General features: G+C 38.6%; 1 protein-coding gene across 1 annotated transcript in view; it reads right to left on the bottom strand.

Moving 5' to 3' along the window:
* LOC118813393 (membrane-associated guanylate kinase, WW and PDZ domain-containing protein 1-like) overlaps nucleotides 1–27,106 on the bottom strand; it is a 195,164-nt gene extending 168,058 nt beyond the window's left edge. The window contains 1 exon segment of the mRNA XM_036578708.1: nucleotides 26,325–27,106. Within this exon segment, the coding sequence (XP_036434601.1) occupies nucleotides 26,325–26,622 (298 nt within the window). The 5' untranslated portion in view covers nucleotides 26,623–27,106.
* Between the last annotated feature and the right edge of the window lie 632 nt (nucleotides 27,107–27,738).

The following is a 27,738-nucleotide window of genomic DNA, read 5'->3' as shown; positions in this document are numbered from 1 at the left end:
GGCTGGCATCATGCACTTGAGGTAGGTCAAAACTTATTGGATTGATGAGCAGAAGAAAAGAAAATGCTTCCGTAATTGCCTCCATACTTAACACAACAATATGTATCTGTCAGCATAAAATGGGTACTGCAGTCCAAATTCAAATATTGGAGAGAGTTGTCAGCCCCCACCACCTCCTCCCCAGACTTGAAGCTCACGAGGGTTACCAGGTTGAGGATACTTAATCTATACGAACGAGCATGAGATGAGTGCAACATTACATTTTCATGATGGCAAGTGATGAGTCCTCCACTGTAAGTTGATCAGCTAATTTATATGTTTACAATGTTTTTATTGTTTTTATTGTATAAACCAGCTTTTTCATACCTCTCTCAATCTTAGCTAGATGCATGGCTGGCTGTGTACAGTAGCAAAAGCTAAGCCTGTTATCAGAGGATGAATGCAAGTACTTGAATGTTGAAATTACTTAAAATGCTCACCCCTACTAGTAGCCATGATGAATTAGTTAAGCTTAGCTAACCTTAGCGCAATGCTTACCTGTTCAGAAGAAAATCAGCCAACTTGGCATCTGTCTTTAAGTCCTTCTGGGCCCTAAGCTGATTCCATCTTTCAAATGCATCGCCAATATTTACTCAAGTTTTAATACATCTCTGTCATGGAGCTTTTAAGAAGGATGCCAAGGCTTTTTAGGTTGGGTAGAATCTAACATTATCTCTGATGATCCAGTTTGTTTGCTTGCTTCCATGGCTGCAGTACACTGTGTTTGCCGGCCAATCTGTTTCATATCCAGCAATTTAAAGGAGAACATACTGGCTGTAACATTGTTGTTGGAGAAGCCAGTATTTCAACTTAGCATGTTTTATAATCTCTGATGACATATCATGCTCATTTTATGACTTAGTACAGTAAATATATTACATATTGTTACTTTAACAAAAAAACACAAAACGTCTAACCCACAGGATCTGACAGAACATTTACCCACATGTTGAAATATTTCACGATTTTAATATATTGTAGGTAATGTCTTTACAAACATAGCAACCTGCAGTCTATAAAAAGATACTGATGTGGCGACTTGCGGCAGGACTAAAATCATAGAGATACTCAGGTAGTCATATGACCACAGCTCCTCATGTTAAACCTATCCTCTCCGAATACCACTGCCAGATAGTCACATAACAATGTCCCTGCTTGTACTACAACTCTCTACACTCTTTGATAAATTGGATCTTGGATAGTGCAGGTTCTTTTTGGCTTAAAAGAATGCTGTATCTTGGGCAAACTCCAAAGACATCAGCTATAAGACCACTCTGTGCTGATTAGCAAAAGGCTGTTTGCCTCCCTTTCCTTTAATAGAGGTATTCACCCAGTCAGCAACTTGTATTTCATTTAGTAATTACTTTAATAAATATCATAATTGAAAAAGAGTGCTTTACTCATTAAAGAGAAAGCGTAGATTTACAAGGATGTATAATGAATTATTTTACTTGTTTCATTCCTCTGTTATCAGGAAATGTAAAATTTGAGGTTTCTAAAACTTGAACACCAACTTTGTGGCGCTGCCAAGTGGAGGAGTGGTGCCATTATTCATCACCCTAACACAGTGGCCCTATCTCACACCGAACTCTGCTGGCTTGTCCTTGCCGCACTGCGTCCCTGATGCTAAAGTTCCACAGCAACCCTGTTTTTTGTGCCTGTGGTCATCCACAGCCTCACTAAAGAAACCAATGATCCTCATATCATAATCGTCATTGTTACCACAACCTTTATTTAAGCTAGTTCCTCTATTAATCATGTTAGTTCCTCCATTCTAATGATGCACACAAAAGCTACTCGAGTGTTAACTGTTCTCCCTTATGGAGAACCTTCAGCCTGCTAAACTTAAATGAGTGTTGAGTTACAAGGTCCATGAGATGTGCATGACGAAAACACATGACTAATCAGCTGTTATATAAGTTCATAGTTGGAAAAGACCGCCGAACCATTTGTTTAAAGCCACCTCTTACATATGAGTGTCATACGCAAAAACATTTTTCTTCCCTAATGGTCATTTGAATGTCAAATGTGATTCACCCAAACTTTATTTATGAACATTGTATCAGCAGTTAAGTAGAAATGATAACATCTCTATTCTTCACATCCTCATACAAAAGACATTTTATGCATTTAATTAACATACAAAATTATTTTCTCGTCACTGCCATAGTGAAACTCCATTGGTTTTATTTTTACACCATTTGAAAAGACCACATGCCCTGTACATTGCATTTACATTAAATAGAACAACAGAAGTGGTCAAAAAGTATTTGAAATAACATCTTTAATGTACGTTCAAGGGCCCATATCATGGGAAACTGAAGTTTTACAACATATTATTCACTTCCCTAGTCCATATATAGAAATTAAGGTACAAAAACAAGTCATTTTGAATCCTTTGTTTTTGTCACAAGAAACAATATCTCTGCCTATTGAGCTTTCTGCAGTTTAGCTCCACCCACTACCTTTTGAATGTTGTACAATCCAGGCAAGCCAATCAGAATAGAGATCATTTACCTACATCAGTCTCACATGCACAGTAGCAAAAACATGTTTATAAAAAGGGATAAAGAGATGCTAAAAAATATTCATGTAAAAATTAGTGATGTTAAATTTAAGAACAGGTTAATGCAATAAATTAACACATTCTTCTAGTCTGATTCTTTAAACCACCTGTTGCCCAGCTGCTCATGTTATGATTGCTATGAATGACTCCCCAACTGTAGTCCTCTGGTTCAAACTCAGCTTTTAAATGGCAAGTTCCAATTATGGCTAGTTTGATAAAGTTAGTGAATTTGTTTATTACTGAAGTACATTGAGTTTGTTGAGCATGATTTAGAAGCTAAACACAGCACTGATGCAGTAAGTTCAGTAGTTCGTCAGACTGTGCAGGACAGTGCTCACAGGAGAGGAATAAACAAACGGAATAGCAAAGTGTAAAGCTCCAGCTCTTCTTGAAAACAGGATGTAACATAGTGATATGAGAGTGAGAGCAATACAGTCACCTGGAACCTGAAACCACTGATTATATATATGATACAATTGTGCGCAAAAAGTTCAAGAACTCCTAGCAAGATTACATATTTTCTTGATTTGAAGTGAAAAAAGAAAACCTTTAACCTCTTAAGTAAACAATTAACAAATAACATTTTTCTGCAAATGATAATGCAGAAAAACAGAATAAAGATAAAATAGTAATTGTGGCATGTGCAAAAGTGGGCAAAAGACTCCCTTCTAGCTGTAAAGGCTCAATGTAATTAACTCATTAAGGCCTTAACCAACTCAGTAGGACTGGTTTGGCAGGTCAAGAATAGTCATTAGAAATATTCCAACCTGCTAACAATGCTAACAACAACCATGGGCTCAATTAAGCAGCTGCCTGAGGACCTAAAAATGAAGCTAATTGATGCCTACAAAGCAAGGAAAGGCTATAAAAATATCACAATTTCCACTGTCTGAAATGTCGTTAAGAAATGGCAGTTAAGGGGAACTGTGGAAATCAAGGCAAGACCTGAAGGACGAAGAAAACTGTGAAATATAACCGCTCATATACTGGCCAGGAAAGCAAAGCAAAACCCCCATAATACATAAAATGACCTGCAGGAAGCTTTAGCTAATACAGCAGTGGTGGTGCACCATTTTAGTGTGCAACATTATTTGCACAAACATGATCTTGCCTGTGGCCTCACCACCAAAGCCAATGTCTGAAGTGTGCAAAACACCATCTAGATAAGCCAGAGGCATCTTGGAAACAAGTAATGTGGATTGATGAAGTAAAATTAAACTTTTAAACCACGATCACCAAACAAAAGGAGCAGCACTTGATGAAAAGAACAGCTTGTCATCTGTTCAGCATTATGCTCTGGGGTTGTGGGACAACCAGTGCCACATTCAATATTGTATGGGTGGATGGAAGAATGGAGTCCATGGATGGGTCAAATGTAACACAAGAAAGTCAGGAAATTAAAGCTGAAAACAGGCTGGCTTTTACAACAGAACAAAGGACCAAAACATACCTCAAAATCCACCATTCATTACTTAAGAAATGCAAGGTGAAGATATAAAGATACCATTTCAAAGATGCAAAGTTTAGCTATGATATTAATGACATGTCCCATATATACATGAAAGGCACTATATTGTGTGATAGCACTGTAATGTTCATGCAACAAATATTAGGGTTCATTGAACTCACTTGGGATAGAAACATTACTACTGTAATTACTTATGCATACCAGAGATCACACTTTTTACTGAATGATTAAGTAATACTGTGAACGTACTGTATGTAAACATTGTCTTTGTCACGGCATGTGAGCGCAGTTACCGGGCTAACGTTATTTACGTATCAAAAGACGACTGTGCACTGTAGATAAGCGGATAAAGGAAATCATTTGAGAAAGATATGGAGAAAGTGTACTGTTTTCATTTCCTTGTTCGGCCCACTCTCTAGCCCATGCTCATTTTGTGCGCTCTGCCGATCCTGAGTGTGGCTGTGGGTTTTTGTGACTTTGTTGTTTTGTTTTCGTGGCAGTTTGGGTTATTTTCAGCTGTTTTGTTTCCATTAGTGCGCCGCAGAGCACATAGCGCTGTCACGCCACATCTGAGTCCAGCCCCACACTGCCACAGGGAGCCTCCCCATCTCCATTTCCACTCATTTATCTGCTTCATCCCTTGCTTTCAGTCTGAAGCAATCCTTCACACTAACGTGGCTAACAAGCTATGAAAGCTAGCAGGGGACCTCTTAGCAAGATAGCATTTGCATAATGCTAACTGGCCCCTATTCTTTTTTTAATTAGCATTCTGTGTGTTTATGGCTGCACGGTAATGTTACAGTTTAAGAAGTTACTCTGAAACCACTGAAAACAATGCTAGAATGTTTGGTAAGTGCATGTGCAATGGATTAGTAAGTATGTACTCTCTTGTGCTCACCATATACTACTTGGTGAGTACCAGAAACTATTTAGTGAACACCAGATGCTGTTTGGTAATAGTATGTGGTGCACACCAGATTTTTACCCCAAAAATTACACCAAATCCTTTCAGAGGCTACCTGGTACTTAATAATGGCTTAAGATCAAATTATGATTAACCAACGTGATGACTTGGCTTGGCTTTAATTATCAGATATTTTAATGTTCTACAGTGAAATCACTAAATTTTTGATTTGTGCACTGTAGTAATATGCGGTTCTACATGCTCCTGGTGGCATGCTGCATGCGGTAAGTGGCACAAAATAGACTTGAAGTGTAACATAGCCACACTCCCATTCTACATGCCAGTGCACAAGCTCAAACACCATTGAAACAGGCTCTGCAAACATCACCAGTTTTCATATTCTATTGTAAGACGATTGGTTAACCCCTAAAAATCCCAGTGTTATTACATACTAAGGTTTATTATTCAGTAACTACAGGGACTTCAATGCGAACTGGTTGACCTGTTCTTAGGTTATAGAAGTGTGTAATAAACCTTTGGCCCTGCCAGCAGGCCCTGGCCATGTAAGGGCTTAACCATTTGAGGTGGTAGTATCTGAATACTGAATTCACTATTCATGTATTCATTACATTTCATAGCAAAGAAAATACATCAGCTAACAATTCAGTGTAATGTGTCGGTTTTGCTCTTATTTGCAAGTAAGCATGTTATGTTACACTTTGCTACTCTGAGTGCCTGAATGTGAGTATGCTGCCAAGGATGCATTGTTAAGGAGGCAGAGACAGCAAGGCTGTATCACTAACTAAGCTAGCTACTGTAGCTGATGTTCCAGAAACAATGCTAGATCCAAAAACAATGAATTTATATTTCTCTGACAAATGATGGCACCTCATTGGCAAATGTTGGAACATCATCCGCTGTGGAGAAAATACCTTTTGTAGAAGACAAGAAGTCCTCATCAGCATCCAGTGTGTCACCTATTACCTCTGTTAGCTTATTAGATTATCTGTGGAGACAGCCTCTGTTACTCATCCTATCCAAAACCTACTTATTTCCCTTGGCTGTTTTTAAATAATAAAAGATGTTCCTCTGTATGCTGGTATATTATCATGCAACACCAGTGCTGTCACCTAAAAAGGTAACATTATTTTTTTTATGTTATTTTTCTTTCCCTGTGATTAACTGGATATCCATTCATGGACACTTGAATATCAGAATTGGTCAGAATGCACATCCCTTGGATGATTATTACTGGGGTTTCTACCACAGAATATCATTAAAACTTTTTACCATCCACAGTTCCGAGACATTTCATACATATTAGACATTATCTGCATAGCTGCTAGACTGCAAACTAGCTATTTACAACATTCGTCTACCGTGACAAACCCACACACCATCACGCCCACAAACACACACCAAAATACACACAAATACACACCTCATATCCTAATCACTCGTAGCCCACAGCCAGCCCCAGGCTTAAAAGGCATTCCTCTTTGTCTGTAGGAGATTACTGAACGGTTATGAAATTATAAAGGCATTAATTATAATTGAGAGGAAGAGCCTGAGGGTACACTTTGTAGCAATTGTCACCACTTCCACTCCTCTATAAAAGGCAAATGCTACTAAATAAGCCTTTTTCCTTTTTACTATTAACATTCTATCAGTGAGGTTAATTAATAGATGCCAATTACACTGAAAAATCCTTTTGGAACACAAAGAGTTGGAGAATTGTCCCTAGGCTCAACAGTATTAGCTTCATAATCCAGTGGTTTCTCAATGACAGAGACATGAGACCCTCAGAATGTATCAAAAGGAAGCAGTGAGCACAAGAGCCAGGTGCAGCCAGGTGTGCTGCGGATAGACACACACACACACAGACACACACACACACTCACACACACACACACTCACAGGCCCGGACAGCTCCTGTCGAGAGAACATCTGCGAATGGACTAAGTGGACATCAGTTCACCTCCAACCTTGTCTAGGCCACCACCCACACACACATGGTCACTCTTACACACTCAGAATGTCTTTAAGCCTTTTTTGAAAGCACTCCAAATTCCAAAGCACAGAGTTTGCATAGTATGAAATAGCACACTGTAAGAGTGGCCTTTACACACCAAGTGTGATTGATTTATGTGATTTGTTTAGATGACAATAAATTGAGCATGTGTATACTGGATGATATCTTGCACACCAAACATAATTTTTCAGATGGCAAAAATATGACATTTTTTTCATCCTCTTTTTCTTGTGAACTTTCGCCAGTGACATAAACGGTATGACCAATCACAGTCGCTTCTGCCATTGAGATGGCAACAACCAAGTGCAATTTATTCATCTAGGCTAATGGACTTACAAGTACGATTAGCAGGCTGCTAGGCTAAAAGCTAACCCTAGGCAAAAAGCTCTCATTACCCAAAGAGATCAGAGGTTCCTTTCATACATATTGTTCACCCCCTCAATAACAACCTGGACTAACTTTAACTCAGACTGACTACATGATTAGTCACATGGGATGAGTGACACTGTCTAGCCTTTCAGCTAAAAGGCTAAAATTAGCATGGTTTGCTCTGTTTGTATGCTGTGTTATCTGGCTTATTTGTGGCATGTCGGTGAAACTAATACCTTAGGAAGGATTCCGATCGATTTACTGCCTTCCTTCGAAATACTGCCATTACAGATTTTGACATAGCATTTTTACTACTGCTTGTCAACCTTCACCACCAATGCAATGCTTTCTTTAGTTAAGATCCATCTACGGGAGATACTTCAGTTTGGGTATGGGCAATAGAGAATGCTGATACCACCAATAGCCTAACCACTAACATAAAACGTAAGGATAAGTCTGTTAAAGCCCGCACTCTGCGCATGTGTGTGTGTGTCTCACCTATGTTAGATGAAAGACAGAAGAGAAGCAGGATGTTGTTGAGTGATGAGGCCTCAGGGTTCCTCCTAGCATGTAATTAGAGGAAACTGAAAAACGACACAGTAAAAGACTCCTGTCCCGTGAGAAATGACAGAGATGACAGGATAGAAAGAAAAGAATGAGTTTAACTTTAGTCCTGAGCGCATAATTATTACACCATAGGATGTAATTTACGCACCGATATGGAACAACAGAACTTGGGGGAAATTAATATAATTCAACCTTCTGAACACTGAAATGAAAGAGACTTACTGAATGAATGAAAGTTCTAAAACAAATTACCTTCAAGCTGCTGTCCTCAAAGCATTAGTTTACTACCCCTTCACAAACTGGCTGTTTTCAAGCTGAAAGATATGAGCTGAATAAGGCTAGGATAGTAATGTTAGCTGAGGTAACTGACTTCCTTTCTCTGTGTAAATGTCAAGCCACATGTGATATACTGTGGCTTTCTGTGGTCTCAATATGGCTTTAATTTAATCTAGTTACTGTAAAATGCTGTAAGTGTGCATACCTCTGTTAAAAACAATGGCTTTGGCTTTTGGATGATGCGCAGCATGGTATGTCTGTTGTGTGGTCGACTTCAGTCTACAGACATGCTTGTTCTTTTACTATATATTTCATCTACATACATTACATAACTATTTAAATATCATTACATAACTACATAAGTAGTTACATAGTTGCATAAGGAACTACATTCTGTATTGAGAGATTTGAGTTTGCACTTCCAACTTTTTTTCCATTTGTTTTGGGGTCAAAAATAAAACGTGTCAAAGGATATTTTCTTTCTACAGAACAAGAAACGTCAAATTCAAATTTAATACAATAGCTCTTCTGACACTTTCACTTGTTATGAGTGAGAAATAATGTATGTCTCATAAATACAATTCCTCTAACACGTTTTTGTTACTGCTTTTAAGGTTAATATAGTTGAGAGGTCAGTATATGGTTGATGAACCTAGTATGAAGTGACTATAATCAATATAACAATCAGAACAGAGGTCATTTACATATAAAAATTGCAAAAGTTTGGGTACCCCCTGGTCAAATGACATGTTTTGTTGCTTTTCTAAGTGAAAATAAGTTACACATCCACTACAGAGAAAACACCTCTGCACATTTTGATGCATAATCAATTTTTTCATTTATTAAATGTTTTTAGCAAATGTTTATTTGCTGAATTTTGACATATTGTGAAAAAATTAACATAAACTGTGGCTTGTGCAAACGTTATGGCACCTAATATGTTTTATTTTGTTCCAATATGTAAAAAATCATCCAATAAATAGAAATTAAGCACTAAAATAAAAAAAAAGTCATACTTAAGTGTGCTCTATGTAGAGCATGTGTTAATTTAGTTAACTTATTTTCACTCAGAAAATCAGCAAAACATGTCATTTGACCAGGGTGTCATTTGACCAGGTGCATACAACTGTGTCAGTCTAAAAGGCGCAGTAACAAAACCAGCCTGTTTAAATGTAAAGGTGGGAGAATGGTTATATAAAAATGAATGATGTCTGTTTTTGGTACATAAAACTAAACAAATGCACATATGAACCTCAGGGAAGAAATCAAGTGCAAGAAAAATGTTGCATATGAGCTCTTTAACAATGCACAAAGAGCACTGGTGGGCTGTCTCTCCTGGTAAAGTGAGGCATTAAAGCCCGAGTGGAGGAAAATCGATATGTGAGTCTGAGGAATGTGTCTGTAATAAAAGACGGTGCAGACACACACAGTCTTTGACCTGAACACGCACACAAAGCGCAGACATCCAAAACGAGGAATAATTTACTTTCGCACAGTACACACACCTGTTGTACAATGTAAGAGGGGTGTGTGTGGAGGTTCCAGTGAAGAGTGTGAGAGTGGAGGTTTTATATGTCTTAAACATTATTCAGTGCTTATGCACACAGAGACTAACAAGATCTCACAGTTCCACACAACTGGTCTGCAATCCCACACCAGAAGTGCTGAACACTGTGCTTTAACACTGAAGCAAACAAAAAAGTTATTTGCAGGGGGATTCAAAATTGCTGCATGTAAATAAAAATGGAAAGTTATTCATAATGATTTGATGTGAAATGCTCCATTCTAGACTTACTCCGATTTCTCTACAGTGGTGGTGATAGGAAACCAGGAATTGCAATGCTACAACACAAATATAGCCATTTTATTTACAATCCAAAACCACCAGTGAATTTACATGTGTCTGCTGAGTTTTTATATGTAATGTTGATGACAGTAAATCAGTGATAAATCTGAAAAAAATACTATTTTTTCCTTACAACACCTTGTATTTATCTTTCTTTTGGAGGCATTAAACTCTTCAGACATCTGGTTCCTATCACCACCACTGTGAACAATTATGACATGGTATGTTTTGAGCATTTCACACCAAACCACTCTGAATGACTTTGTTTACATCTTAACAAAGAAATTATGCATAAATGTAGAAAAAGCTGAAATTCCTCTTTAATCTACTCTTCTCTTTTAATGACAGTTTCTCTGCTGTTGTTATTGCACTTATTTTGATATGTAAACAAGATCTAACAAAGCCAAAAAATAGATTTTATTTTGTTTGTGTCACAAACAAGCAAACCTCTCTCTCTCTCTCTCTCTCTCTCTCTCTCTCTCTCTCTCTCTCTGTTTTCCTTTGTTCTGCTCTTCACTTTCTTTTTCTTGTCTCCCTTTTTATTTAACCTCTTTTATCATTAAAGCCTTTAGTGCTGATCAATCTACTACTTTCAATTAAAGGGCCCGTTTCATAAAACCCACGTTCCTTGCTTTTTTGAAAGAACAGAGTTTGATCCAGTATGTAAACATCTTTAAAGTTTCAGAATGCATATATAGAAACTAAACTGCAAAACAGCTCATTCTGAATTTATTGTTTTGATGTCACACAGTAAAAAATGATTCATTAATTTATAAACGTATAAAAGTAAGGCAAGCAGGTTACTAAGTTTTTCATGTTGGGACGCTGTTTTTTTTTACAGTGCATAAAAACCAACACATTTACATATATCCACCAATTCAGCCTACAGCAGTTTAGTCTTCACACTGAAGTCTATTGTTTTAGCCCAGACTACCTTTTAAATGAGGCACAATACAGAGCAGCCAATCAAACAGGGATAATTTACAAACGGTTGTATACACCAACTTGAACACCCCTGGTAAAGGGTATGGTATTGGCCCTTTAATAATATGCTGTCTTAATGATGTTGTCACTTTTTTTTGATATGTAGAGAAGTGGAATACATAATACACATTTGAAAATTTGCAGATCTGTAGCTTCAGTAAGCAAACAGGTAAATAGAAATATACTCATCTATAAAATGTCAGGCAGGTTCCTCTAATGAAACATATCAATAATTCTACATTAATAGCAATAATAACAAATCCACAGTGATCTAACTGTGCGTCCAACAATAAAGGCAGCATCATGTCTCTTTTATATAGTGATACAATGCTTACATCGTAACTATTCTGGAGGCAAATTTAAGCAAGTTAAAGGGGACAAAGCCAAAGTCTCTAAATGTGGGTAAGACAGGGTTAAAGTCCTACATTATTTAGGTAGTGTAGTGTAACATGAGAACACATCAGGGCTACTGTGTCAAAGGTGAAGATTAGACAACAGTAATTCCTTTGTAGTTGACCACAGAGTAGAGGAACAGTTCGCAGCACAGGATGAAACATCTTAGTAGATGAATAGTGTCCTAGATATATGAGGGAGAGAAACAGGCAGTGAGCTACAGCCCGAAACTAAAAAACTACTCTCTCATTTTTCTTCGTTACTGACGTTCTATTATTTCAGGTTCCGTACAAGTTGTAGTTATCACCAGTAATAACAAAAGCGTGATGCAATTCTGACATGAATTATTTTAGACTCATAACTCCGACAAGAAAAAAAAACAGAAAAATTCTGTGGAAAATACACAGTAAGAGGCAGAAATATGTAGCGCTGAACCACAACAATTGGCGGTGTCACTCCATACTGCCACTGGAGCCGAGCTGCTTACACTGCCTGGGAGTCACTGCTGTCAATCATTTTGAATTCTGACAGTTCTGAGCAGGCAGCGGCTCTGAATTTTTGGAGCATGTATCTACTATTAAATTGTTTTAAGTTACATATATATATATATATATATATATATATATATATATATATATATATATATATATATATATATATATTTTATTTTCTGAATTTAAACACTGGTAAACACTCTGCATGATCTCTTTGCTATTAGAACAAAAATGTAAACATTTTAAAACATGTTGACAGGTGCTTTAAAGGGGAAGAGTAGATTAATAAGTAATAAGTAAAAAAGGTTAGTAAATAAGTTAGTAAAAATTGAGACACAAGAAGGACAAAAGTAGAACAAAGGAACATAAAAAAGAGGAGAAAGAGGTAGTGATGAGAGTGCTGAATCAGGATGTTTTGGGGGAATGAGGGCGGCTGGCTCATTGAGGCGTACCAGGAGGCTCCACTGCGCAGGAATGTCTGACATACCTCTCTCTCAGCAGAGAGTCTGACCTCCATACATCCCTCCCTTTATCTCTCTCTCTTCCTCTACCCCTCTTCCTTTAACCCCGCCCGCCACTTATGTCACTTTCTTCCTCCCTGTCTCATGTTAAAGATCCTCTCTCTTCAAACAGAGTAGGCCTGTCACTATCGATTAGATGTGTAATTGAGCAATATGCCGATTATTTCGCGAATTATCAACTAATCAGTTTTTAAACAAGATTGCAGAAGAAAACAGTTAGAGATTCCAAAGTATGCAGTATCATCATGCACCATTTTAATTGCAGACTTTTAAAACTGAATGATCCAATTTAAGCGATTAATCATGACAGCCATAAAAACAGAATAGGGGTCAGAGATCAGCAAGTATGTGTTAGTGAGCAACAGCATATCGTCACTGTTGGAACAAAACCCTTCACCAGAACGGTAACTTTACAGAAGAAGAAAAAAGTGGAATTCCATCTCCATTTTTCATCCATTTTTATTGTTCTGAGAAAGTTTTGGCCTAAAACTGCTTTTTTTTTATCTTTGCCTGTGCCTCACAATTTAAATATAAATTGTAAGACAAAACAGTCCCCAAAGAAAACTTTCCCATATAAAAACACTGAAGACATATAGGTTCACTGGTGGTTTTGGATAGTAAATAAAATGGCCATATTTGTTGTAGACATTGGAATTCCTGGCTCCTATCACCACCAGTGTAAAGAAATCTGAGTTAGTATGTTTTTCAACAATGAACACATCAAAGCACTTTGAATTACTGTTTAAATCTCAATGACTGAATTGTGCAGAAGTTTTGCAAAATCGGGGGAATTCCCCTTTAATGTAATAAGATTTTATGCCAAGTAACTGGATTTCTACTGATGCATTCTTCATGAAACGTTTGTAAAATGTAAAGGGCAGCTTACGTTTTCAAATTATGTTAAATACCAGAGACAACAAAGTTGCATCCTGACAGCAACCACATGCTAGTTAATTTGAGTCTGTTAAATTATACTAAATCACATTTTAATAAAATGAATAAATACTCAGTTAATAATTTAATTATGGAACCCAAAACTTAATTGAACCTACCTCAACAAGGTGGTACACTCCTTTACATTTGACGAGCGCTTCAAGGCTAAAGCTTTACTATTAGCCTGAAAACAGTTGCTAAGCTAGCTTGGCTTAGTTATAGTTGCCTTAACCAAATTATGATAGCCCAAATTATGAAGTCCTTACGTTAACCATATAGGCCCAAACAAATGCTCAGCAATTATGTCTGAACATGCCTAGAAAATATTAATATCAGTATAAACACTTGAAATATGAAGTTGGATAGAATAAATAGATTATTAAACTTATTAGGCTATTAAACACAGTATCAGTTGATTAAAAGCCCTTTGCCTGCCAGATGAGAGCAGGCTGAGACTGTGGACATTGTAAAAATATTGTGTGGACCACTGACAGAGGTCAGATAGAAGTGACTGCAGAATGCACACTTATTTCAAAGGCATGCATCAGAAACCATACAGCTCACAATTAACAAATAATCATAAATCAGTTCCCTGAGTAAGTTCTCTGTTCATTTGGTCACTCAAACAAACCTCCTTGAAGCAAATATACCTCCTTGAAGCAAATATGAAGCATCTATACAATCTCATCTCAAATGATCAGTACTTGTCCTGACCATGTTGTAGGCTACTTCAAATAGTAGTACTTCAGAACTCCACAAAGCTCAGATGCTGCATTTCCACAACAACTACACTGGACATGTGCATGCATGACCCAAATACGTTTCTGTGAATCTGCTTTGCTTGTCTTTGACACTTCACCATTCTGAAGCAAACAGAGTTAGAAAATGCTGGATCGGATATCAGAGGAGAAAACAAAATGAATCCAATCAAATTCTGTAACAGATCCAGGACTGATTGTGTTATGTTTGTACAATATAATGATATAATACAATAATGTTAAAATTACACCACAAATGTGTTTTTTATAAATTTACAAAAAAAGTGTTTAAATAAAGAAAGAAAGAACTTCTCTGAATTTTAAAAAGCTGAAGTTTTGTATATCATGTTATAAGCTACGTATTTCTTCCTGCAGTAAAGTGTTTGTTTGGGCAGTTTGAACATGACAGCCTATTTTAGACAGCCAACTTAAGTACTGCTTAAGGTAAAAATATTCAGCTTACTAGTTTTAGAAGAAAAAATACCAGATCGATCTCAGTATCAACAGATACTCAAGACATTAGTATCAGTATAAGTAGTGAAAAAAGAAAAAAGTGGCATCGTGCCATCCATACAAGCAAGAATCCAGCCAGCACATCTTCAGATTTTCAGCCTTCAATAAGACTGTGGCACTAAAGTTTTTTTGCTCCGCCAACTACTGAGCCAATCCGCTAAATTTTCGACATACCTTTATATAACTCTCCCTCTTTCCCTGACACATCAAAAGTTTACATTAAATATATCTCAAAGCTAACAGGACTTGCCATTTATCATTTTCTGTCCTTTAAAGTTAAAGGCCTAACACTTCCATGTCAGGCCAAGTATTATATCCACTGCAAGTTAAAATGATCTAACTGAAGCTTTTTGCATAAGTTGTGTTTTGAGAGTTCATGCAAACATTGCTATCATCATCTAGCTTCTCTGTTTTGCTTTGCAGCATCTCCTCAACATCATGATGTAGTCAGTGCTGCTTATCCTTAACGTCAAATTCTTCTACTCAGATAATCCTGCTCGAGTGTGGTAGTTTTTCATGTCAGCAGGTCTTGGCCAGTTCAGTCAAACCTGTATTTCATAAGCTAAAGGCAGATCCTGGACATGTAAAAAAAAACTACTTAAAAAAAAACAACTTTTTCATTCAAAATCTTCATCCATTTTTCACGCTTCAGATGTCTGATGATATATTTCAAGTTAAGATATAAAAGTCTCCAATGCAGGACAATGATCAACATTAAACAGTCAATCAAACAGATGTCTGAGAGGTTTAGAAATGAAGGTTTGGACCATTCATTGACTGAAATGGACAATATTCATGTTAGATGACAAAAAATAGGCTTAAAATGAGATCCTCTGCATGTATTATTAACTACTGACAAAAATCTGTGTGTATGATATACTTGGTGGGGTTACTGGGTGTGAAGTGATGCCATTAGTCATAAACAATGTCTTCAATTAATTGCTTTCAAAGTAGACTTTAAAATGCATCTTCAATGGCATGAGGAAGTAGTCTGGCTCACCCAATCAGTACTAAATTGAAATGTGTCTTCTGAATGTTTATGCCTGTCCATCAACATCAAATGCTCCCCAAAGTCCAACAGATGATGAATTAAGGTGTAAATGAGACAGCTTTTAATTATTTTAACTGTTTCATCCGTTTAATTCTGCAATTTTTGACTGCAAGTAATATGAACATTTGAGGAAACTTTCCAAAAATTATACAACCATACTTTAAGGCATCAAAATAGATGGAGCATTCAACTTAGGCTACAGCACTGGGTGTAACATGGTACAAAGTAACACACTTCATTTACGTGCATTATTTAGGTGCCTCCAACAGAATTAATTTAATAATTTAATTATATTTAAAACAGAACTTCTGTCTGCATAGACAATATGGCCCTGTTCTGGTATGTAATTTGCATGTGCATGTGCTACTGGAGACAGCTGATGGCGCAAATTCAACTGTGAATATGAATATTTTGTAAAAGAAACCATAAACCTGAGAATCCCCTTTTCCTTTTGGACATATTTGTACACAGTGTGGTGATAACCTTGGACACAGGATGCAGAAGACAGGAGGCAAATGCAATGCTGCATTATGACCTCTGGTCACAGGCAAAAGCTTGTACATACACATTGTTTAGTATAGTGTTCACTAGAGGAGGGTGGAGTAGTCTAAACCCACACTCCATCAAAAGTATTGTTATGTCACTAAAATTATGACACCAGGAGCAGTAAAAGTATCTAAAATATAACTTGAGTAGAGCAAAAGGGTTATCAGGTCAAAAACCTCGAGAGTCCCCTACAGAACTGCAGTGGAAGATCTTAGTAAATTCAGCATCTATCAGCGTGAGCTTGTTAGGCTAGTCCTCTTTTAGTCTAAAATACAATGATAAACCTCTAAAGCAAAGCAGTACAAATACAGTAACCAACATAACAAAATGAAATTGAACTCATAAGAGAAATTTGTAACTAAACGGTAATGACTAAAATGAAGCTGAGAAAAAAGCTGAGGGTTCAGTCCACAGCGTCAATGTGGTTGTAGTATGAGAGGAGACTGTATAACTGTAGGAGCGGACAGGACTTCAAGAACTTACGCTGGAGTTTTGAGTGGCTTCTGCTTTAAGCTAGAGGGCCAGAACCCCCTCTTGATGAACAGAGATGGGACACAGAGATAGGACTAAAAAATAGGGAGAAGATGAGGAGGTGGTGGGGTGTGAAAACATTGTCACAGGAAACAGAAGGTGGAGATGGAAATTTACAAGAGGTTAGACAGGAAGGAGGAGGAGCTACAGGCATGGTCCTCCTCCCAAACTTTAGCTTTTTGGGAATTCCATTATGTAACAAGTTGCAACACTATCAAAATCCAGTTGATTTTATTCATACATGAATTTCTTCAAGCATTCTAATTTGCCACATTGCTCTGCACGTAGAAAACAATATAAGCTTTCAACTGTGACACTGGACAAGTGCATACAGGTCTTCAAATGCATGCATCTTTTTTGTTTCTCGTTCCACCATCTTACCAAAATTTAAGTGTGAAAAAGTGGGTATACAATAGTTCAGTCTTGGTGAGCAGATGACCCATGTACAGGCTTTCCTCAGTATATATGTTGTTGACTAAAATGCAAATCAAAACTTCACGCTTAAAGTATTTCATTAATCCACAAATCACAGTGCTTTTGTCTATAAAATATTTTTTCATCGTTAGTCCAGGCACAACAAAAACACTTGCAAATAGCACACAATATGTCAAGTTACAGCCATCCTACCATACTCTACGTTATTATCTACTACTTCCATTATATTCCATTAGTCTGCTCTGTTTTAAAAAAGCCTTCTGTAAATTCAAAGACTATATAGGTTTAAAAATAAAGATTCACAAAAAGGTTCTTTAGAGTGATGCCATAGAATAACCAATTTTGGTTCCCTAAATAATCTTTCAGTGGATGGTATTTTAAAGAACCGCTTTTGTAAATGAGGCGTGCAAGCATGAAGAGCCTTTTAAAAGTTTAAAGAACCTCCACATAACATGGTTCTATACCAGTAGTCACCAACTCTGGTCCTTAAGATCTACCTTCCTGCAGAGTCTTGTTCCACCCATATTCTGCCACACTTGCTGCACTTATTAACTTCATTAGAAGTCCTTGATTTGCTGGATCTGACGCATTAGTGGTAAGTGGAGAGGAGCATGTTAGATGCAGGTTGGAACTAAAGTCTGTAGGAAAGTAGATTTTTAGGTGGAAGTTTGGTGACCACTGTTCTATACCAATTAAAGCTTTTTCCTAGAACCCTATGTCCATGCCAAAAACATTAAAGAACCTTTATTTTTAAAAGCGTAAGTCCTACATTGGTTCTCCTTGAGGCTTTCAGAAGTTTGCAGTCTCAGTCCATCCAGGTCAGGTGTACATGAATAAGTTTTGACAGAAGGGATTTGAATAGTTCAATCAAACCACATAGCTGTCACTCTCTGTGCCACTGGTTTCTCCCAGCTGTTTAGAGAAAGGCCTCTTGTGGAATTGAGGCACTGTTGACACAGTAGATCTGCTCCACTGATGTCCTCTCTTGTTAAATACTGCTGATTTGTGAACTTTTTCAGTGTCAGAAATAGGAGCTGGTACTCCTCTCAGAGCGCTGTCATTCTGTCCTATACTATTTTCTAGGTTAAATTCATAAGATGTTTACTGCCCCAAAGTTTTAATGGAAACTTCTTAGTAGGCTTGATTTGTTTTGGGTTTCAAAGCACATGATGCTGGTTTTAAGGTCTGTTTCCTGGAGCATAGAATGCTGTGTTTTCATAGTGGTTGATCTTCCACAGGTTCTGCAGCAACTCAGGCAGCCAGACAGGGTTTTATTTAATTCTTTGATCAGGTCAACCTGCATACTCACTGCATGGGTTAAACACTGATAAGGTAAGCTATGAGAATTTTAAGCTTTCTTGTTAGTTTGTCAAGTCCGCTGAATAAAACATGAACAGAGGAATCATTTTGACGTGATAATTAATACATGAAATTAAGTCTATCTACAACCATTTGATGTAGATTGTTGTGCAATATTAGAGACCTTGATGGCAGAGATTTTCACAAGCCACTTCATGTAAGTCTGAGTCAAGTCTCAAGTCTTTAGTCGTGTACTTTGATCTTCATATGTGAAGTTTCAAATTATTAATAATTAAGCTAAAACTTCCAACTTATTTTTTACAAAATGCAACGTTACACACACTGTTCAAGTATAACCTTGTATTATAGCCTTATGTCTGGGACAGCCCGGCTATGTGCTTGTACACTTGATGTGGACAAACAAAAGTCAGTCTTGCTCTGTTCTCAAATCTTCTTTCACATATTCAACAAACCTCTACATGAAAAACAAAGAAATTACATAATCTCATTATGGTCTCCTTATTCAAAATAAATGTAACACTGTCTTATAATATTACAATTTTGCCAGTTGCTTTTAACGGCACATTTATTGCATGTAGTACTTTGGTTATGTCTATGAGATTAAAGGTTTTTCAAACCAAAAGTTATACTAAACTGTTTCTTTTTTGAAGGCATACTGACGCTGAGACAGCTGCAGGCTGCAAGAGAATGGCATCGCAGTAAAGGACTTCACATCACAGGTGCAAAACTACAGAAAAAAGCATACATGTAAGGTCAGAAAGGAGAGGGTTGATTCTATTAAGACCAGTCTGAGCCTAGTTGTGAGTCACTCAAAGGCTACAAGTCAGTCAACATGCAACTCAAGTATGACTCGAGTCTGAGTCGCTAACTCAAGTTCCCGTCTTTGCTTCATGGTGTCTGTACTTGAAATGTATCCTCTATTTAATAAACGTTTTTTTAATGAAACAATAAAAATAAATAAATAAGTAAAAATTGCTTTAATCGTTGAGATATGTCTCTGAAATCCATCACAATACCCTCTCAGTAGACCTGCAACTGGTTAGAATTATTTTACTTTAAGGTTTTTTTAAGTGAACAGAGACAAAAAGTAACAACTAACTAAAGGTCAACTTTTGTGCATAAATGTGTTTGGCTGGTTTTATTGGTAAAAACAATGCAACGGACTACCTTTCTTCTGATCAAACATACAGCTGTTGTCTTACTTTCATTTGGCTCAAACGCAGTTGGCTTTTACAATAGGAAACACCTGCGTGGAACAACCTTTGAGCCTGGACCATTTCCGCATGGTCACGGGTTATTTGCCTGAGCTTTTGATCCTGACGGCACCTTGACTACGCGTGTTTGCCGTCTCCGCGACTCCAGAGAGCTCTGCTGATGAAAACAGCGAGCATGGGCCAGCCAGTCTCATGATAGCCATTATCAGCACAAGATTTCCATTGTTCCAACGACAGGAAAGTGTAAGAGAGAGCTCTTTCTCTCTCTCCCTCACACTCTGGAGTGTGTCGGAGTCATTCATTTTCATAGTGATTATCACACACACTGATAAACAAAAATGTTCTGCAATGGAATTGGAATGCTATTCACTGTCATTGTACAAGTATAACTCTGAAGCATGATGCTTAGAGTCAGTCAGCCAAGTGGAATGTAAAGATTAAACATGCTAGCTAAGCTTAAGATCCATTGGGTTATAATAACACTGGAAGGCTGTGTCAGAGTCACAGCTGTTATCACACACTCATAAAGTCAGCATAATGAAATCTGAAGTCAGCATAATAGGTTATGGACTATGGCACTCCTTTTCCTTTGTTTACATACATAATCTCTATCTCTCACTGTCTACCTGTTTATGTATTTAGCTACAGTGTGCTGGCAAGTCATTTTCCAACCCTCCTCCTCATCTAAACACATAAACAGGTGAGCTCAGGTGTTACTCAGAGAGTTGGAACATACACAGTTCCTGTTGCTTGGAAACGTTTTGTTTGTAGCTGGCGCTATATATTTTACAGAGAGCAACACTTATCCCCAAAAGATAGGTGTGTGTGTGTGTGTGCGCACATGAGTGTATAATATTGGATTGTGAATGGTGTGATTAACTGAGGCGTAGAGTTAGTGCTACACTAATGCAGCAATAGCCACTCTTACATAAGACAGTTAATGATTTTCCAAGCGATAAAACCACACACAAACCACATACAGAGCCATTCAAGGCCACATAAAGATGTTTTCAAAAAAGGTATGTGTGTGTGTGTGTGTGTGTGTGTGTGTGTCTGTGTGACCGTGAAATCAGCATGACGAAAGGATGACAGCAACTGTCCTCTTGGCATGCAGGATAAAAGGAACATTTCAAACACCTTCGCTCTGCACATATGGAACAGTTTGTCCTCTTAACCTGTGTCCATTTGATTCCCTCACTGTTCACTATGCACTGCTCACTATTGACACTCGCTAGTTGCCAAGTTGTCATCAGCTATCCTGGACTTATCTCTTTATGCAAACCCAACTCTTTTCCCCACAGAAATAAGAAAATAATCAATTACTTTTAACAATGTGCATTGACAAAATAGACCACATAGACAGAAACAAGACAAAATATTATACTGTTATTATATGCCTTGCTATATATTAAAATGCACTGGTGAACTCTTACAGCAGCATGGTTACAAACTGGCATGCATTACTTTCACTAAAATGTTTTACATTTGTTGGAATATCTTGACTCATTTAAACACCCACTGGTACTTATCTGGAACATCTGCAAGTGGTCAGCACGATATAAAAATGATCAAATATTTCAATAATTACTAAACAAACAATATACTGTGGCTACTTTATATGAAAGCAGCAATGTAATTACATAATTACAGGACCCATATCCCACATTTTTCTTATATTTTTGCCAGGTCCATTCCCAGAAACAGCCATTTCAACATGATCATTTTTCAACCTCTCTTTATCCCTTAGAAAGAAACAGGCTATTTTTGTTAGTGTGCCTTTAGGAGGCATTGTGCCTCATTCAAAAAGCAGTCCAGGCTAAAACAATCCTTATCACTTCAGCATGAATGGGCGGGGCTAAACTGCTGTAGGTCAAATAGGCTGATACATGTAACTACATTTGTTTTCATAACATCACAAAAGCAATGCTTTTAAAATAGGCTGTTTTTGCAACTTAGTTTCCATATAGGGACCATTGTACTGGAAAGTTAAAGGTACATATTAAAACTTAATAATATTTACATACTACATTAAGCTTTTATTTCAAAAAAGGCAAGTACTTGCAGTCATGGCTTTACAGGAGGTATCCATTATTGCACATGTACAAAGAATGCAGGGCTACTATTATCTAACTTGTTTATAATAATTTTCCTGTTACGTTTATGATGGAACAACCACACATGCGTACACTAGGGTTGTTACAGTGTCACTGTTTCTCGGTTAGCCATGGTCTATGAGCAGACAGTTACTTCACTGTTGGCTTTTCCAAAATACTGATTATGTTTATTTGTGTCTATTAGTTAATCAGTGCTCCTTAGTCCATTTTAGCCGTGACCCCCTCCATCTAGTATCACCCTGAAACACCCTGAAGTCTCCTTTTCTGTGCAAGCAGTGGACAAGGACATAGTACCAGCAGATTGGCTCAGCAGTCCACATGCTACATTGCCAGTTAGTAATATCCCACACAGTCGCTACCAAACACACAGAAAACACGGCATCTGCCACTATAAACTGAACAACTCACAACAACTTATTCATTCGGTGATTATAGGCAATATGATATCACATACTTCTGATAAACATAAAAATTAGCTAAGTTAGCTGCTTGGCTTGGAGAGGCAAACTGCCAGCCAGCCGTATCAACATTTATTCACCTTCACCAGCTGCTTTTAAATGGGAATTGCACTGATGTTTCATGAAACTCAATCACTGAGATGTAAACAAAGTCTTTCAGAGCGGACTGATGTGAAATGGTGCATTGCAGAGAAATCTAGCAACTGCTTTTCTTCAGAGTGGTGATGATAGGATGATAGGAACCAGGAGTCACAATGTCTACAATGCAAATCCATTTTATTTGCAATCCAAAACAACCAGTAAACTTATGCATGTCTTGTGAGTTTTAAATGCATTGTATGGTAAAATAGTGGTAGAAAACAAAATTAGTTTTCTTTGGGACATATTTTGCCTTACTATGCCTTGCATGTATTTCTCCACTATGAATGTGCTCTAAAAACTGTTTTATGCTAAAAACCTTATCTCAAAACTCTTGTAAAACAATGTCTCAGATATCAGGCAGTCTATTTGCAAGCACTTCATTTATTAACTTCCTGTAAGGGAGCTTTACAAGGTACTAAATGCTTCAGGCGTCTAGTTCCTATCAACATCACTGTGAACGGTTCTGACTGGATAAGTTTCTCTAGTATGGTGCATTTCACATTAAACCACTGCAAATTGCTTTGTTTATATTTTAACAGTTTGATTATGTAGAAATGTTTAAAAATTGGTGGAATTCCAGTTTAATGATGGGATGTCACTGGGCTGAAAGATTTTATGGCAAAATCACTCTCAAATATAATATAGTCAAATATACATATTATTTTGGCAACCACGTGTGATTCCCCAGAGTAAACCCCGTAAGAACCAGTGCCTTAAACAACACAGTGACCTACAAATATCTGAGAACCTCACAAAAAAAGAAAGAACTAATGTTGAAGAATCTCAAACCATACCACCCACACATACACAAACAAAAATGCCGATGTCCAAAGCTTCTCCTCCTCAACAACGGAAAGAAAAGGTTACACTGAATGACAATGGTAAATCAACAGAGCAAGAGTGATACCAGAGTCTGTCATCTGCTCATCTACTCTCTCTCTTTCTCTCTCTCACACAAACACACACTCTTGCACAGATGTTCAGTAGTCCATAGGCTTTGGGTCAGGCCCATCACAGTCCCAGTGTGCCTCTCCAGAAATAATTTGAGCCATGTGACACTGCAGTCTGCCTCTGTCTGAACTACGTACGTCTACATTAGTGAGGTTTTTGTTTGGGGAGAAACACACCGCTCCTACCAAAGCAGTCTCACATACACAAACCACAGTTCTCCCACACATACTGCTTTCTGTATTTCCACTGCTGTCCTTCCTCTGGGCATTGGTGGTGTTTTTACAGACACACAGTGGGACAGGAACTAAGAGCTGCACTGTTTGGTGTAAATGCAATCTGGTGTAAGGTATTTGGTGTGGACGCGGCAAAGAACCTTCGTATACAACAAGTGTAACGGATGTAAGGACCATCAGACAAATAAAGTTGCCAAATACAGATCCTGTAAAATTCCTGGACATTCGAGCAGAAGCTTGATTGTTTCACTAAAATCAGAGAATAAGCAGCTCACGATGCAATCTAAGGTAGACTGTCATGTCATTTCAACCTTATCCTGTCAGTTATCATTTTCCAGCGCTGCCTAGTGCCTGAACATGTCACCAACAGCACACCTTTCTGAAACAACTGCCCCTTCGTTGAGGGTTATCTAAGCCAATGTCACCCATCTTTTGTATACAAATGGTTTGACTAGATAAAATCAAGCAGCTACAACATCATAAGAAGTGCTAGCATATCAAATGCTTGGAATTTGTGTCCAGGAATGGAATTCATTTTTTTCCTGGACAGACTACAAAAATCCAGGATGATCCAAGAAAATCCTGAAAGGGTAGCAACCCTGAGGGCGAAAAGCTGAGGGAAAATTCCCGTCTCTATTAATTACTGTGTATTTGATTACTGTGCCCTGTGAAAGTGCTGAGTGTCTGACTCCTTTTACATCTGGTCACCTCCTTGTCTTGTGTATCTGAATGATACCTGGATAAGGCCGAGCCACACAGAAATGCAAGTATAAATGCACCCAAGATGTATTTAAAACAGATACAAATCCAATCGCCAAATCCACTTCAGGATGTGGTCTGAAACACATTTGAGCCACAGGTTACAGGAGTGTAAACACATCTGTCCCTCCAAGACATACTCGTCAACGAAAATCCCTCCCAGTACAGTCGGAACTCCTTCCCATGTATAGTATGTCACTGGGCACATGTTCTGTGTCTTTGAGGAAGATAAGCATGGAGGACGTACATGGATGGGGAGCAGATGAAACGAAATGTTTAATAGCAACACGGTCAGATACAGCAACCATCATTAGCACAGCTCAGAAAGAGGCTGGAAAGATGAACTACTGGTGACTGGTTGCCGCGTAACAAGACGCATAAATGCAAGTGGCTAAAATCTTATCAGTACACAATCCAGATACTAGTCACAGGTGTAAATGGGGTCTTAGTGTCGACCAAATGACTCATGATTGGAGGTGGAACAACGCTCCTTTTTCTCTTCAGATCCCAATATTGACACCTTGATTATCATCTTATCTCAATCCAATATTTTCGTAAACTACCAAGCTTTACAATTTGTTATTTTTAATTGAGGCACTTCACTTAATATGAGCATCTAAAAGTAGCCTATCATGCTCAAACACTTTACTACCCCACAATAAAAAATACAGCTAATTTACAACACATCACACAATGTGGGAGTGTGCTAATCCAGGCTAGATTTGTTATAGGATTGGATGAGATTCATTCATTTTTTCCCTTCAATATCTGACCCAGCATTTATATTGAGTCGATATCCGCAGAAAATACCAATATGCCGTCTCTACTCAAAAACATTGTGATATTTTGGGGGTGTTTGGTTGGTCCTGTGTCTTTTTTTAAACATAAAAAAGCTGAATAAAGTAAAAGAGTAAAGGGATGAACTGTTAGTTTCTAATGTTAATGGTAGCGTGAGTGATAAGATTGTTCTTCAAGGGTTCTTTGGCAAAGACAACAGAACCATGAACAACCAAAGAACCATTTGCATGCTTAAATGGTTCTTTGCATGGTAAAATGGTTCTTCATATTGGCAGAAAATTTGTTGTATATGGTTCTGTATAGAACCTTTTGGAAAATGGCTCTAACACCCAAAAAATGTTCTTCTATTGTTACAAGCTTCACATCATATCAAAAGCAGAAGCCATTTTCAAAAAGGTTCAATAGAGAACCACATACAATACATTCTCCATCAATCGGAGGAAACATTTCAGCATGCAAAGAACCATTTAAGCATTAAATGGTTCAGTGTAGAACTCATGCTTCTAAATAAACCATTGCCTTTACTAAACAACCTCTGAAGAATCATCAAGTCTGAAGGCCAGCCAAAGGAGTGTTTAGCTACCAGAACACTGAAGCCAATGTAAAGAGCCCACTAAGGAAGGAATACAAACGTGCGTGTGTGTGTGTGTGTGTGTGTGTGTGTGTGTGTGTGTGTGTGTGTGTGTGTTGGGGCTATTGTATATTGTAATCCATGAGCGAGTGAAGAGGATCTTTCTCTCTTAGCCGACAACAACAAGGCCTCAGAGTGTGTCAGAGCAGCTTCCCGTCAAACTGCGCGCTCGCGCTGCTCATCACGAGCCGCCTCAGTCCGGCTGCCCTACTTTAACATCACACTCACACACAAACTGTCCCCTAAACAGCGACCCAGCGGCCTGGAAAAGTCATCTGGTTTGTAGAACTGAGGTAAAGTATGGCGTGTTGAAGCCACTCGTGAGTTTTCTTCTCACTTTATATGAGTAAATCAAACGGACACACGGCGAACTCAGCTGTGTTGGTGAACGCGCGCTCGGAGCGGGACAATGTGCGGATGTTGATACTGAGGGTAACGCCTGTCTGTCGGCTTTCCCCTCTTTTTCTTTTTGAACTTACCTTGTCTGACAGTTTTCATGCGCACAGGACCTTTGCAGTTCTTTATCACCGTCAGAACGTCGTACAGAGGCAGTCCGGACACGGACAGACCCTCGACCTCCAGCAGCAGCTCCCCCTCACCCAGCTGTCCGTACTTGTACTGCACGGTGTCCTCGCGCACTTCCCCAACGTACGTGAACTCTCCGCTCTCCGCTCCGCCGCGCAGCTCCACGCTCAGCTCCCCACCGCTGCTCTTACACACCGCGCATTCGTTCACTTTAGTAGTCCAGTGGTTCTTCTTCTGTATCACTTTAGACATGTTGACTTCAGATTAAAAACATCCAGTGTGTTTCGGACAGCCCGCCCGGAGTTAGTGAAGAGACTCTGCATGTGTGAGATCAGCTCTCGCGCACAGAGAGAAGAGTCTCAGGTGGATCATCTCGTCAAAGAGCACACCTTTATAATCCAAACAGAACTCAAACCGACCCGTGTCCGCTACAGCTTCCACAGTTTGGAGTACGCTTTTCATACTACGCGCCGCGGTGTTTCATTTCTTAACACTCCTAATCCACTAAACTGCTGTCCGCGTTGACTTCCAAGACCTCCCAGCGCCAAATGTGTAACTCCTCGGCCGAACAAACTTCGTGTGAAATGGTTGGACTACTTTTACCTGAGAGTTGGACTCCTCTCCTCCCCGGCGGCTCCTTTAAGCAGGTACATCAGAGTTCATGTTGTCACAGATCTTCAGTTCGAGAGCGGAGCGAGCGGACACGCATGCGTGCTTGTGTGCGCTCAGAAGCCCCGGCGTTGTTTTGTTTTTTACCCACCCGTTTTCCGACAAGCCCCGCCTTCTGCTCTTGGGATAGGCTAGTAGTTCAAACAGTCCGCCGTTTCAGAACGCGTCTCCTAGCGACAGAGCCCGCCTCCGGCCCTGGGATTGGCTAGCAATTCATCCTCACGAAGTGTTTTATTACCCAATCCTGGGCCAGGAGGCGGGACTTGTAGGTAGACTTGACTGCTGGCTGCATGTGAGTATGAAAAGCTAGCCAATCCTAGCGCCAGAGGCGGGGAGTTACGGAATACGAGTGGGAACTAAAAAACTAACGAGGGGAGGGGTTCGGGTTCCAAGTCTTCCTCCAGGGTCCTAATGGTCGACACGGGATATAACCGCACGCAATTCCAACCTAAACCGGATTAAACTGATATCAAATCCCCGCGAGCTCTTATACTCTCTTCATAAGTGATGTCAGCGCCAGACATACGGCTGATAATGCACCAACGAAACCGCTGCGTGTCGTGTTGCCTCGTTAAACCAGCAAGTGCTGAGAGAACGAGAAGTGTCTTAGTCTCTCTTGCTTCTGGATTCAGAAATTACATTGAGTAGCTGAGTTCGCAGACTGTTGAAAATCCTCTACAGCCATGCGTTTATTTTTAT

Source organism: Colossoma macropomum, unplaced genomic scaffold (assembly GCF_904425465.1).
Source record: "Colossoma macropomum unplaced genomic scaffold, Colossoma_macropomum, whole genome shotgun sequence".
NCBI classification, from domain to species: Eukaryota; Metazoa; Chordata; class Actinopteri; order Characiformes; family Serrasalmidae; genus Colossoma; species Colossoma macropomum.
This window is presented reverse-complemented; position numbering and strand designations above follow the sequence as displayed.